The following is a 14,848-nucleotide window of genomic DNA, read 5'->3' as shown; positions in this document are numbered from 1 at the left end:
ACTATCCAAACCTAAAGAGCTGTAATTCAAGAATGCTTTGGGATATAAGACAGAAGTTTGGTCTTGTTTTAAGGAAGACACTGAGCAGATTATTGCTGAAGCAATTCAAAATATGAACGTATGAAAAAGTAAAAAAAAATGTATGAAATGAAAAATACTGAAAAAAAAAAAAATTATTTTATATAAAATATATATTTTACAAAAAAAAATTACTATACAAGCAAAGCCATATGTCTAACCAACTTGTGTTCAAAAGAAATATTGAAGTTCTCATGATATTATAGATTTTTTTATTATAAAGATGTGTAAACACAGCCCATGTCAGCCATTTCTCCATGAGACGAGGCACCTGGCAGAAGCCCTCCCATGACGTGAATTCGTGTCTGTTGTGTAGTTAATGTCACATGCGAATGAAGCGAATTTCACGCACGATTGAAGCCCATGATTCAAAATGTTCACGCGTCCAACTTCGTGCGATTTATTTGTGTCATTCGCGTCCGATGTGAACGCAGCATTAGGTACCAAACAGAGATCACGTTAGAAGCGTATTACAGTTACAGTAATACAGTGTAATAATGCACTGTAAAATACTATAATACTAATATACTCTCAAAAGTGCTATTCCGCCATACATTATAGTTCTCCTTTTTAACCCGCTTAGAAAAGCTTTGCATTTTGTGTCACCATACTTGGTCGTTCAGCTATTGGTGTAACTGTATTTAAATAGGGGAAACGTGTTTACTTCTAACTTGATCTCTGTTTGGTACCCTAGTGAATGAACTGGGCTTAGTGGGCTAAGCTAAATGCTATCAGATCATCACTGCACGTCAGAGATGAGAGGGGTATGTATCAACTCATCTTAGTTAAGCGAATAACATAGTTTAATATGAAAAAATGGTGGCGTATCCCTTTAAGATGTAAAAGAGAGTTTTTAGAGACTGTTAAAGGTATTGTTCACTTTAAAATGAAAATAAAGCCATATTTTACTCAATGTCCTGTCTCCATCTATCCTTTTTAGACCTCAAAAGCAAAAGTTTTTTTACGTGCTCCTTCCTATAGTGCAAGTGAATAGCAACCAGGCTGAAACATTACTAGGTTTTGCGAAAAAAAGAAAGAAATCATCAGTCAGTAATTTATAATCATTTAATAATAATAATTATATATTATTAATACTAATCATAGTTTTTCATCTTCCAAGATGAAATGATGTCTTCTGTCCACACTAGAGGAGATGATCTGTGACTAATGTTTTTAACCTAATTGTCCAGTCCAGATGCTCCATAAAATCCTCTAGGTGGCGCTCTTTCAGTGTGATTAATGTCATATTCAGTCAGTGTCATGAGTCCTTCTATAGAGAAGATGAAGCCTGTGTGAGCTCTCAGTATCCTTCACTGTAACCTCCTCTAGGTGGCGCTCTTTCAGTGTGATTAATGTCATATTCAGTCAGTGCTGATGGTGGGAGGGGCCAGTAAAGCTGCTCATTACTGATAAAGAGCTGAAGAAAGAGGAAGGAACTAAAGCAGACAGATGTAGAGACAGAGAGATTCAGCAGAAAGAAGACTGAACTCAACTCACAATGAAGATCCTCCTCATCTTCTTGACTTTCTACCTGATCTCAGGTCAGAGCTTTTCTCTTTCATCACTGCAGTAATGATGCTGTTTTCTGTTCATGAGGTTTCTGATCACAGTATCAATCTGATTGACAGGTGCAGTGAGATGCTTTAGCGTCACTGGATATTCTGGAGCAAGTCTTCTGGTTGATTCACAGAAACTTTGGTTCAGTAACTCTGCTAAACATATGACCAAATTACCTGACTTGAGAACAATAATAAATTATAAGAAACACGATACATTGATTAATGAAGGACGATTCACACTGTTTAGAAACATTGAGGGAAACCTCATGATCTACATCAGAGATTTAATTCAACAAGATGCCGGAAGATACCAGATTTTGAATCATAACAAATGGTACATCGAAATGACTCTGAATATGAAAGAAGGTCAGTCATTTTAAAATCAAAGTAAAACGATTGATCATTTTAAAGCTTTATATGTGAAATATATTTCTTTATTTGGTGAATTACAGATTCCTGCTGTAATCTGTCAAAGAGAGTGATGGTGAATAGTGGAGAAACTGCCGCCTTCAGCTGTGAATATTCACATAATCATATTAATGAACCCAAGATCATATTCAAAGAAGGAAGAGACTCCATTGAGACGATTTACAGCACATTGAAGAAGAAAGAAAGATTGAGTGTTTCTGATGACAGACATAATAAACTCATGACTGTGAGAATTACAGCTGTGACACCAGATGATGGAGGAGTTTATTTATGTGGAGTTTGGATCTACAGACACTCGTACAGTTACTCTGTTATTAATACGGTTCATCTATATATTGGTAGTAAGTGGAAATAACTAAAATCCATCTTTTTTAAGTTTCTACAATGTCGATGGTAAATTTGATTAAATGTGATATTTGTGATCGACAGCTAAAGTGGGCGTGTCTCGAGTCACTGGCCACTCAGGAGGTCGTGTGATGATCAAGTGTGAACATCCTCAATACAAAACCAGGCCAAAATACATCTGTAAAGAGTCAGATGGATGTTCAGAGAGGAAGAATCCAGGAGTTCAGGATGAATGGATGGAGAATGGAGATGTTTCTTTATATGACGACACCAGAGCAGGAGTCTTGATGGTGTTTTTTAGAGAGCTGAAAGCTGCAGATGCAGGAACATACAGGTGTGGAGTGAATGTGTCTGACTATACTGAGAGCTTCACTGAACTTCAGCTGCACGTCACACACGGTGAGGAACCACAAATACACAGCACTTACATGTTTGAATCTGATCTGATTTTAATGTAATTTTCATCTTGGTTTATAGATGCAACATATCCAAAGAGTGTGAGGAAAACTGCTTATATTGGTGAAGAAGTCAACATCACCTGTCCGATCCCAGAGGAACATGAAGTTCATTTCTGCAAAGAGGATGATAATCACATCTGCCAAAGCATCAGCACATCTACAGTGACACAAATGAGTGGTTCATCTGAGAGAAATGAAGAGAGAGTTTTTACAGTGAGCATCAGTAATGTGAGCGTGAGAGATGCTGGAGTTTACTGGTGTGGAGCAGAAACCAGAGACACATATTTGACTTTCATCTCCCTGACCACCAACATTCAGCTCAACCTCATCAGTGAGTGAATTCAGAGCATTTCATTGTAGTACAGTATATACAGAATCATTTAATGGATAAAATACAAATGTTAGCAGTATACGCTTACATTAAATATATTCCCCTACAGGTGCTGGTCATATAATCAGAATAGTTATAATTAGAAAAAGTTGATTTATTTCAATAATTCCATTCAAAAAGTGAAGCTTATATTCAGTCATTACAAACAGACTGATATATTTCAAATGTTTATTTATTTTAATGTTGATGACTAAGGAAATTTTTTTTTAGAAAAGATTTTTAGAAATGCCAACTGGAAAGTATGAACATGAAAGTATGAGCATGTACAGCACTCAGTACTTATCGCAGCTCCTTTAGCCTGAAGTACGTCTCGGTTACGTATGTAACCCTAGTTCCCTGAGTGAACGAGACGCTGCGTCGAAACGCTGTGAGAACGCCTCTGCATTAATGTGTCGTGAAGCGCCTGTAGAACCATTCCATCGGAAGATCGATCGATCGTCGGCGTGATGACGTCATCGACCGGAAGCTAAAAAAGCGTCCGTGAAAACAAACAGGAACTAGCTTCTGATAAAGCCTGAAGTAAGTGATCACGGGCACGCCGGGAGTATGGCAGGGCGACGCAGTGTCTCGTTCCCTCAGGGAACTAGGGTTACATACGTAACGGAGACGTTCCCTTTCGGGGAACTCGAGCTCCGTCGAAACGCTGTAAGAACGCTTATACCCACATCGCCATGGGACCAAATGCTTCGTATGTGTGAAGCCGAAGCGCACACGATTACGAGAGTACCTGCTCCCCAACTGTAGATGCCAAATCTAACTCGTAGAATCTGACGAAGTTCAGCGGCGACGACCAGCCTGCCGCATTACATATGTCTTGGAGGGAAGCCCCCGACAAAATTGCTTTAGAAGCAGCCATACCCCTGGTAGAGTGCGCCCGGACAGCCAGTGGAGACGGCTGCCCGACCGCCTCATAAGCAAGTGAGATGGCCTCGACCACCCACTTGCTCATTCTCTGCTAAGATACTGGAGCCCCCTTTTTCTGGGCTCCGAAACAGACGAACAGCTGATCGGTCTTTCTCCACAGGGCAGCTCTGTGGACATACGTATCTAACACCCTAACAGGGCACAGCAGATTCAATCTTTCCTGGTCTGACGTCATGAAAGGAGGAGGACAGAAGGCTTGAAGAGTAATGGGGCCCCGTGGGCTCGTAGGAATCTTGGGGATGTAGCCTGGTCTAGGATGCAGAAAAGCCTTTACCATATCAGGCGCAAACTCTAGGCATGAGGGCCCTACCGACAGGGACTGAATATCTCCTATTCTTTTGAGGGATGAAATGGCCAAAAGAAAGATGGTTTTTAGGGTGAGAAACTTCTCTGACACCTCCTCTAAAGTCCCATGCCGGGACCCTCGAGTGCTTGACCGGTCTCAACCTTAGGGTACCATGGAGGAAACGTGTAATAAGAGGGTGTCTTCCCAAAGACACTCCACCCAAAGGGACGTGGAAGGCAGCCAGGGCCGCCACGTACACCTTTATTGTGGAGGGGGTCAACCCTGCCGAGAACCTTGCCTGCAGGAACTCCAGCACTGTACCAACCGGGCAGTTAACTGGGTCCCACTGGCGTTCTCTGCACCATGCTGAGAAAAGTTTCCATTTCAAAGCGTACAGCTTCCTCGTGGACGGAGCTCTGGAGTAAAGGATGGTCTCAACGACCTCGGCCGAGAGACCCTCCTCCATGAGCCTGGCCCCCTCAGAGGCCAGGCCCACAGTTTCCACAACTCTGGGCATGGGTGCAGGAATCTCCCGCCCGCCTGAGAGAGTAGATCCCTCCTGGTCGGAATCTCTATCGGAGAGCCTTCCAGGAGAGATATTAGGTCCGAGAACCATATTCTGGTCGGCCAGTACGGAGCCACTAGAAGTACCTGGGCCCCGTCCCGGCGTACCCTCTCCAGAACTCCTGGAAGCAAGACAATCGGGGGAAAGGCGTACAGGGGCAGCCTCGGCCACTCCTGTACCATGGCATCCAACCCCAGCGGGGCTGGATGGGACAGAGAGAACCACTGAGGACAGTGAGAATTCTCTGCCGAAGCAAATAGGTCTATCTCTGCTTTCCCATATTTCTTCCATAGGAGCTCCACCACCTCGGGGGGGAGTCTCCACTCCCCGGGCCTCGGCCCCTGCCTCGACAGGATGTCCGCTTCCTGATTTAGGACCCCTGGGATATATACGGCTCTGATGGACAGCAATTTCCCCTGGGCCCACAGGAGGATTCGACGTGCCAATTTGTCCAATGGACGGGACCTCAGACCCCCCTGGTGATTTATATAGGCGACCACCGATGTGTTGTCTGTCCTGACTAACACATGATGGCCCCTGAGGTCGGGCAGAAACTGTTTCAATGCAAGAAACACTGCGAGCATCTCTAGCCGATTTATGTGCCAGTGCCGCTGATGTTCCTGCCATAGACCCTGGGATGAACGGCCACTACTGGTCGCACCCCAGCCCGTGAGAGAGGCGTCTGTCGTTAGCGTTACGCGTCGAACATGAGCCCCCAACACGGGACCCTGGGACAGAAACCCCGGGTTTTTCCACATGACCAGAGCACGTAAGCATCGCCGCGTGACTTTGAACGTGCGGAGCGGATTTCCGCCCCGGGGAGAACCCTTTTGTTTTGAGCCACCACTGTAGCGGCCTCATGTTCAGTAGGCCAAAAGGTATTACGTTGGACGCTGCTGCCATGAGACCTAACAGTTTCTGGAACTGTTTCACAGTGACGGCCCGGTCTAGCTTCTGTTCTTTGACTGCTGCCAGGATCGATGTTATGCGTGTTGGCGATAATTGCGCCCGCATAATTACCGAGTCCCAGTTCACACCTAGAAAAGTGGTTCTCTGAGCCGGAGAAAGCACACTCTTCTTGGCGTTCAGCCTCAACCCAAATTTCGACATGTGTGCGAGAACAGCATCTCGATGCTGAACCGCCATCTGTTCTGTATGCGCTAGAATCAGCCAGTCGTCGATATAATTCAGTATGCGGATGCCCTGCAGATGCAACGGCGCCAGAGCTGCATCCACACACTTGGTGAATGTGCGGGGTGACAGTGCTAGACCGAAGGGAAGTACCCGATATTGGTATGCCTCTCCCCCGAAGGCAAACCTGAGGAACTTCCTGTGATGTGGAAGGATGGAGACATGAAAATACGCATCTTTGAGGTCTGTGGTGACAAACCAATCCTCCGATTTGATCTGCCATACAATCTGTCTGAGTGTGAGCATCTTGAACTTGAGCTTGGCCACTGAGCGATTTAATAGGCGCAGATCTAATATCGGGCGTAAGCCCCCATCCTTCTTTGGCACGATGAAGTAACGGCTGTAAAACCCCGACTCCCTGCCGGGAGGAGGAACCCTCTCTATAGCCCCCTTTCGCAGGAGTGTCTCTACTTCCTGTGCCATCACCAGAGCCTGCTCCGGGCCCACCTCTGTGGGTAGGACACCGCTGAAAGGAGGTGGCCGCCTCTTGAATTGAATGGCGTACCCCCTTTCGATTATCTGCAGGACCCAACGAGATATATTTGATAGACGTTTCCATTCGTCTAGAAAATCTACTAAGGGAACCAGCCTCTCGAGGCTTGCCTCTGGTGTACTTTGAACAGCAAGCACAGCGCCCTGAAGCGGCGAACCGGCAGGGAACAACTGACTTGACTGCTCGGGAGCCCCCCGAGGGGGGCGCGGACCACCCTCTGGTGGCCCGCGGAGACCGACTGCGCCCCGGGTTGGCAGCACAGGCCCCAGAGGGTGCCGCAGGGAAACGGGTACCGTTGGCAGGGGTAAACACCGTTTCCCTACGGGGGACAAGGCCTTCTTGGCGATCAGGACTGTCCTCAGATCAGCCCTGCCCCTCGAAGGCCTCGCGTGAGAGCGCCGCCCCTCGTCCCCGCGCTGAGGGGGAGTTCGGGTGGCGACGCTCTGCTTCTGTTGAGCCCTGTGAGCAGAGCTCATACTCGGCTTGGGCTGCTTGGTGTCAGCAGCAGCCCCAGGGACCTGTACCCGGAGAGGGAGAAACTGCTTCAGCGCCGCAGCTTGTTTCTTTGACTCCTGGAACCTCTCGGTGACAGTGTGGACTGCGTCACCGAAGAGGCCGCCAGGAGACAGCGGCGTGTCTAGCAGGAAGCTTTTCTCCCTCTCTTTGATTTCGGTGGGGTTGAGCCATAGATGTCTCTCCGTAGCCACCAAGGCTGCCATAGAGCGGCCTACACATCTAGCCGTCTCCTTGGTGGCCCGGAGAGCAAGATCTGCTGATGTTCTCAATTCATTAATGATATCTCCCCCCACCTCATCACGTCCATCTAGGTCCCTTAGCAGGTCAGCCTGATACGCCTGCATTATTGACATTGTATGCAGGCATGCGGCAGCCTGACCTGCTGCCGAGTACGCTTTGCCCACCAGTGCCGACGTTGTTTTTAAAGGTCTGGTGGGCAAAGTCGGGGCCTTCAGGGACGATGCCGAGGAAGGCGAGAGATGGCTCGCAAGCGTCTCTTCTATCTTTGGCATTGCCCCATAACCATACTGCTTCAGCCCGAGAATGTTGCTATTGACCGAAGTCTGCGGGCTGAAGACACGATATGATAACGGTCTCTTCCATGATCTTGCCACCTCGGTGTGCAAATTATGTAAGAACGGCAGGCCCCGGCGCTGAGGTTCTGAAGCGCGAGAGGGCAGGAATCTTTTGTCTAATTTACTAGCACGCTTTCTTCCTGCCTCTGATCTTTCAGTGGGCCAGTCGATGTTTAATCTGGCCACTGCTCGCGTCAAAACCTCAACGAGCTCCTCACTCGCAGGGGACTGAATTGGCGAATCTTCAGTCGCGATGCTCTCAACGTCCACCTCCTCAGAGCTGGAGAGTTGGAGCACCGGCGACTCTCTCGGGGGGGAAGAAACTGCCATGCGTGCTTCCAAGCCCCGAGAAGAGCCGCTGGACGGTGCAGGTGAGAGCAGAGATAAGGCAGCGCCCGTCTCTAACCCCTCTGCAACGTCCAATTGTGAACCCCACGACTGCAGTCTCCGCTCTGCCTCGGCAGCAGCGGGACCAGAGCCGTGGGGAACACGAGCCGAGGCACCCTCCTCAAAGAGTGCCCGGCGGGAGCGCAGCGTTCTCAGCGGTAGTCTTTCACAATGCTCGCAAGCAGCCCCCTCGAGGGCTGCCTGGGCATGCTGCGCTCCCAAGCAGGCAACACAAAGAGAGTGTGTATCCCCACCCGTGATGTAGCGAGGGCAGGGATGAACACACCTCTTAAACTAACTGCTGCTATCACTCGCCATTTCGATCTATTTATTTTCTCTTTTTTTGTTAATATAGGGAATATTTAACAAAAGGGTGGAAAATTCTTCTAAATAGACAGACAAAAACACCAAATAGACAGACAGGTTCACACAGATCGCTTGCTGAAGGCACAGAAGCTAGTTCCTGTTTGTTTTCACGGACGCTTTATAGCTTCCGGTCGATGACGTCATAAAGCCGACGATCGATCGATCTTCCAATGGAATGGTTCTACACGCGCTTCACGACGCATTAACACAGAGGCGTTCTCACAGCGTTTCGATGCAGCTCGAGTTCCCCAAAAGGGAACTGCATCAATGCGGTGTGGCAGGAGTCGATCAGACTGTGGCTCTGCTCAGGTGTTATGAGAGCCCAGGTTGCTCTGATAGTGGCCTTCAGCTCCTCTGCATTATTGGGTCTGGCATATCGCATCTTCCTCTTCACAATACTCCATAGATTTTCAATGGAGTTAAGGTCAGGCGAGTTTGCTGGCCAATTAAGAACATGGATACCATGGTCCTTAAAGGTCCCGTTCTTCGCGACTCCATCTTTCAAACTTTAGTTAGTGTGTAATGTTGCTGTTAGAGCATAAATAATACCTGTAAAATTATAAAGCTCAAAGTTCAATGCCAAGCGAAATATTTTATTTAACAGAAGTTCCCTTTCAAAGCCTACAGCGAACGGCCGGTTTGGACTACAGCAGGAAGTGCAGGGATGTAATGACGTCACTAGAACCGTTTGCTGACTAACCCTTCGCCCACAAGAACACGCAATAGGGGGCGTGGTCTTGTTGCTCTCCCACGTGGAGAAGAGCGTGCATTCAGCGCTTGCATCTCCCCGTTATGGTAAGAGGCGGGACCTTTCCGGGCAAAGTGCGCTAAGCTGCTGTCCAATCACATCTCGGGAAGCGCTAGCCCAATCAGAACTCGTTACGTATTTCTGAAGGAGAGACTTCATAGAACAAGGAAATCATCAGGCCGTTTTTAGGACAGAGGAAACAGCGCTGTACAGATAAGTCAATTATATGAAAAAATACTGTGTTTTTACACGCGAAACATGAACTCATGTTATATTGCACACTTTAAACATAATCAAAGCTTCAAAAACACGTGAAGAACGGGACCTTTAAAGTGGTGATGAATTGAGAAATCAACTTTCTCTTGAGCTTTTGAAATATAAAGGTTCATGGTAATATAAGATTATCCTGTAAGTTTCAAAGCTAAAAACGTCCTTGTTAGTCAAAGAAAAGTTTTTATAGACACCAAGCCCAGAAAACCACTGTGTGCGCATCTTTACGTCATCGCGCGAGGAAACACACCTCTACAGCGTGTCTAATTCCAGGGTATCCGCGGGGTCTTGAAAAGTCTTAAAAGGTGATAAATCAATTTTGGGAAATTTAAGACCCTTATAAAGTATTAAAAAGTCTTATCACGGCTTTATAAAGTCTTAAATTTTGAAAGAATTTTGTTCAAGCTTTGTCAAAAGAGTTTGACTCCAAAAAGTATTTATGAATATATTTATTTTCATCCCCGTAAGTATTAAAAAACAATAGAGTACTCAGTCTGAGATCGGCTCGGAGCGCGCGCACCAGGGGTGGAAATTAGCACCGCCACCAGCCAAATGCGGCTGATTTTGAGTTGTGGCAGGTAAACTCGCTTCACCTACCGAGCTGTTTCACCTCTTTGTAAACTTTGTTCAATGCATGCGAGTGCTGCCGTATGTGCGCATATGACCAGTCGTTTTCTCCGTCATCACTCGCGTGAAGACGCGCTGTGAGACTCGCGCATCATCCGAGAGCGCGCGCTCGTCTCACAGCGCGCAAATATTGAGTTCTCTTTCAAGTCTTGCACTTAAACGGACAAACTCACACAAGAAGTATGTCAACATGTCCATCTTGATGAGTATCCTAGCAGACATAGTCTGAATATGCCTTAAGTGAACTGTATAGTATGCACAGTCGAGAAAGACGAGCATATCCCTGCCTCAGGTCTTAAAGGCGCAGTAGCCTTTACTGCTGCCTGAGTGATGTCCTTATAATTAGTTTGACATTAAACAATGCTCTTGATTGAATAGCTTTTATATGTTTAATAAGGATTAATCTTTCATTTAAACAGTTAAATATGCAGTTATTTTACATTTGATTACATTATTCAATTTCTGTCCTTCTCTGCAGGCCAGTAGGCATGTACATTGTTATTTAATGAACACATGAGTGAGGTCGAGTTAAACATTTTAGTTTGAATTTTATTTTCCAGTTTTTGGCTTTGGTTTTGGCCAAGATTTTTTATTTTGGTGCATCCCTACTGACAATGTTCTGCTCGGTATGTTGTCAACACGCTTTCTTTGTTGGGACTAAAAACCATAAAACTGGAAGCCATAAAAGACCGCAAATCTTCCAAATGCCACATCCAGGTAAAAAAAGAGCACACAGAGCCCTACTTATTTAATGAAATGTATATCAGTTCATGTTTTGTGTGTGTATAAGCGAGAAAGAGAAAATGTCAGTATTTCATTGAAACTTGAGATTAAATAAACTGCTTAAGTATTGTAGAGCTTGTAGTATTAATTTTCACATGCAGTTACACATTGTCAGTTAAAAACAAAAAAGTGGCTGTAAAAACATTGAGTGGTAGACTTTAAAAAAAGTTACTTTCCATCCCTGGTGTGCGCCGTCTACGGGTGACGTCATGTATTTTGCGAAATGCGCAGTCAGGGAATGTGTCGCCCTCCTTATGTTGCGAAACAGATATGCAATAAAAACGATACAAAATTGGCCTATGATAGAGATTTAAAGTCTACATTCGACTACAACTGTTTATTAAGTTAAAGGTTTGTTGCCGATTAGAACTTGAAGTGCGATGGGGTCTTAAAATATTTTGAGAAGGTCTTTAAAAAGTCTTAAAAAGGTATTGAAATTAACTTCAGGATTCCTGCATATACCCTGAATTCAGTAGCCCCGCCCACCGAATCAGGGAGGTGATCGGCTCGTGCTGGCCAACAACAAAAAAACATGCTGAGGAAGATTAAGATATTGCGCTATTCCTGGTTGTGGAATAACAATTCAGATCCTGATATTAGGAATGTTTGGTTGAACTTTATTTTAATGAAGTTCCAGCTCAAGTGGGGAAGACAAGGTGTTCACTTTGCAAACCAATCTCAGGTTGATGCTGGATTTGGATCCAACAGGAATGGTCCAATACACTTATGTGAGTAAAACGTGTTTTTATATGTGATAGTACTGCATTGTTATAGATCGTTTTGCTTATGTGTACTTATCTAACAGAACATACCTTTACCACGCCGGACTCAGACATGTATAGGCCAGGGCTCACAAAGCCCAACGTACCTGTGTTCTCCAGAGGGCAACCAAAAAGGAAGCCTGTTGGCAGACCGATGAATCTCATAATATTCCTGTGCTGTTAACTCTCTGTTGACTTGACATTTAAAGGGCGCGCACGTGTGTTTGTGTGTGTGTGTGTGTGTGTGTGTGTGTGTGTGTGTTTGTGTGTGTGCGGGCCATGTAATACAAAAATAATAGTCCAATCAATTGCAGGTGATTGAGAAATAAATCGTTGTGTTTGTTTGATGAAGACGTTTACGAGCCCTGTGATCGAGAGAATCTTTCTGGTCTCGCTCTTAAATCAATCCCTCCCTCATGTGAACTGACAGGAGCTAAAGCTCATTAAATATGCAAATCTTCTCCAATCCTAGTCGTGGGCGTTTACTTCCAAGTCTCCAGTGACACGCCCATCAAAACCCAGCGTTCAGGAGACAGCCTCAAAACCAGTGTTGAAAATAGCCTATTACTTATTAGTTATGGTGTTTTTGAATGTAACGCCGCATTCACACGGGGCGTAGGCGTTAACGCTTGACGGAGGGCGTGGCTGAAGCTGGGTGCTGACGCGATCGTCATAGTGACAACAGCCAATCACATTAACTTGCCGCTTGGACCAAAACACAACACAAAAAAACGCCTTTTTTGGTTGTATGTGCGAGTGAGATTGCCCGTGTAGTTGTTGTCAGCGCACTGCACAGGTGCACGAAGCTGTTAAGTACATTAAATCCTGAAAAAGCGCCAACAGCGGGAAGAATACCACGTAGTGGTCCAGGAGCTGCGTCTGGATTTTTAACGGTCTATGGTCTGGATGGTTCACGGAGCAGTAATGAACGCAATTGGCTAGTGTCTGCTGTAGGATATTTGCATACGGCGATCTGATTGGATGACGCCTGCGCTGGCGCTTGAAAAGTTGAGAATTCTTCAACTTCTGCCGCTTGCAACGCGAGTGAAGCGCCGCGACGGAACCCACAATTCAGTTCGGCAACGGATGATGTCACCCATTCAAAGTAAATGGGAAGCGTTAACGCCTACGCCCCGTGTGAATGCGGCGTAAAAACCACACGGACATAATTAGTTGAGCTCAGACAACAGTATAAAAAATAAAAAAAGCCAGTTCATGACACCTTTAGGTACTGGTTGCTTTGGCACTGTGCGCAGGTGACAAGTCCTGTTGAAATATGAAATCTGTATCTCCATAAAGTTGGTCAGCAGCAGGAACCATGAAGCGCTTTAAAACCTCAGAAAACACAGTGACCGACACCAGCAGATGACATGGCACCCCAAACCATCACTGAATGAGGAAACTTTACACGAGACCTCAAGCAACGTGGATTGTGTGCCTCTCCTCTCTTCCTCCAGACTCTGGGACCCAAAGGAAATCCAAAATTTACCTTCATCAGAGAACATAACTTTGGACCACTCAGCAGTTCTTTTTTTTTGTCTTTAGCCCAGGCGAGGCGCTTATGACGCTGTCTGATGTTCAAGAGTGGCTTGACACAAGGAATGCGAACCTGAAACCCATTTCTTGAAAACATCTGTGCGTAGTGATTCTTGAAGCACTGACTCCAGCTGCAGTCCATTCTTTGTGAATCTCCCCCACATTTTTTTATGGGTTTTGTTTCGCAATCCTCTCCAGCGTGTGGTTATCCCTATTGGTTGGACACTTTTTTGGTTACCACATATTTTCTTTCCCTCTGCCTCTCTATTAATGTGCTTTGACACAGAGCTCTGTGAACAGCCAGCCTCTTTTGCAATGACCTTTTGTGTCTTGCCCTTCTTGTGCAAGGTGTAAATGGTCGTCTTTTGGACAACTGTCAAGTCAGCAGTCTTCCCATGATTGTGTAGCCTACAGAACTAGACTGAGAAATCATTTAAAGGCCTTTGCAGGTGTTTGGAGTGAATTAGCTGATTAGAGTCTGGCACAAGGTGTCTTCAATATTGTACCTTTTCACAATATTTATTTGGGATTTTCCTTACACAGACAAAAAAGGTACTTTGGAGGTGTGATTTAAAGATTTAAATCTACACAATCAATTTTAAAGATACAAAATTGGTCCTCAGGGTACAATTATACCATTGATTTCCTCAGTTCGGTTTTAGTGAGCCGCTTTCCTGCAGAGTTTGTCCTCAACCCTAAAAGACGTCTATAGAAGCTCTTATTGAGAATTAACAGGTTTAGATGTTGATGTTTTATTGAAAATGTTTGCTCACCATTATGGTGATCAGTATTTTTACTTTAATTGGACAATTTGACTTGGATTTTTATGTGAGTTTGTTTAGAGTTTAGACACACACAAATTATCAAGAATGCTGATTTTAGATATTTGTGTGCATCTTTTTAAACTTTCCCCCTTAGAATGTTTTTTAAAAATCATAATTTTGAATGTCTGATCTGTGGCAAGAAAGTATTGTTGGTGATTATTATTATTATTATTATTATTTTTTTTTTTTTTTTTTTTCAGTGATGAGTTTAATCAAACTTTATTCTTCATGATACATATTTTGTTTTGAACAATTATGTGTTTTACACTGTAACAAAAGCCACAAACTCGCTTAAAAATCCAAGTCAAACTGCCCAACTAAAGGAAACACTGATCACCATAATGGTGAGGAAACTTTTTCGATAAAACATCAAAATCTAAACCTGTTAATTCTCAATAAGTGCATTTACAGACGTCTTTCAGGGTTGCAACCAAACTCCACAGGACAGCGGCTCACTAGGACCGAACTGAGGAAAACAATGGTATAATTGTACCCTAAGGACCAATTGAGTGCCTTTAAAGGTACAGTTATATGTTTTGTTACCCAATGATCAACATTGTACCTCCACTGTACCTTTTTGTTCTGAGAGTGTGTATATATGAACCCTTTCCTGATCAAACATAATCATTTAATTTACTGAATCAGCTTCTGACCACTGCCACTAACTGAACCGTGAGATATCAGTAACTTTTTCTCTAGAGATGAATATGATAATTATCGGCTAGCTCAGAGGACC

At 44.8% G+C, this 14,848-nt stretch overlaps 1 protein-coding gene across 1 annotated transcript in view; it reads left to right on the top strand.

Moving 5' to 3' along the window:
- Positions 1–14,848, top strand: part of LOC137073721 (obscurin-like) — a 108,870-nt gene that overhangs the window by 38,678 nt on the left and 55,344 nt on the right. The window contains exons 6-7 of the mRNA XM_067442425.1: positions 2,496–2,810; positions 2,889–3,200. Of these exons, the coding sequence (XP_067298526.1) occupies positions 2,496–2,810; positions 2,889–3,200 (627 nt within the window). The remainder of the gene's footprint in view (positions 1–2,495; positions 2,811–2,888; positions 3,201–14,848) is intronic.

Source organism: Pseudorasbora parva, chromosome 4, assembly GCF_024679245.1.
Source record: "Pseudorasbora parva isolate DD20220531a chromosome 4, ASM2467924v1, whole genome shotgun sequence".
NCBI classification, from domain to species: Eukaryota; Metazoa; Chordata; class Actinopteri; order Cypriniformes; family Gobionidae; genus Pseudorasbora; species Pseudorasbora parva.
Note: the sequence above shows the minus strand (reverse complement) of the source record. Positions and strands in the feature narration are given on the sequence as shown.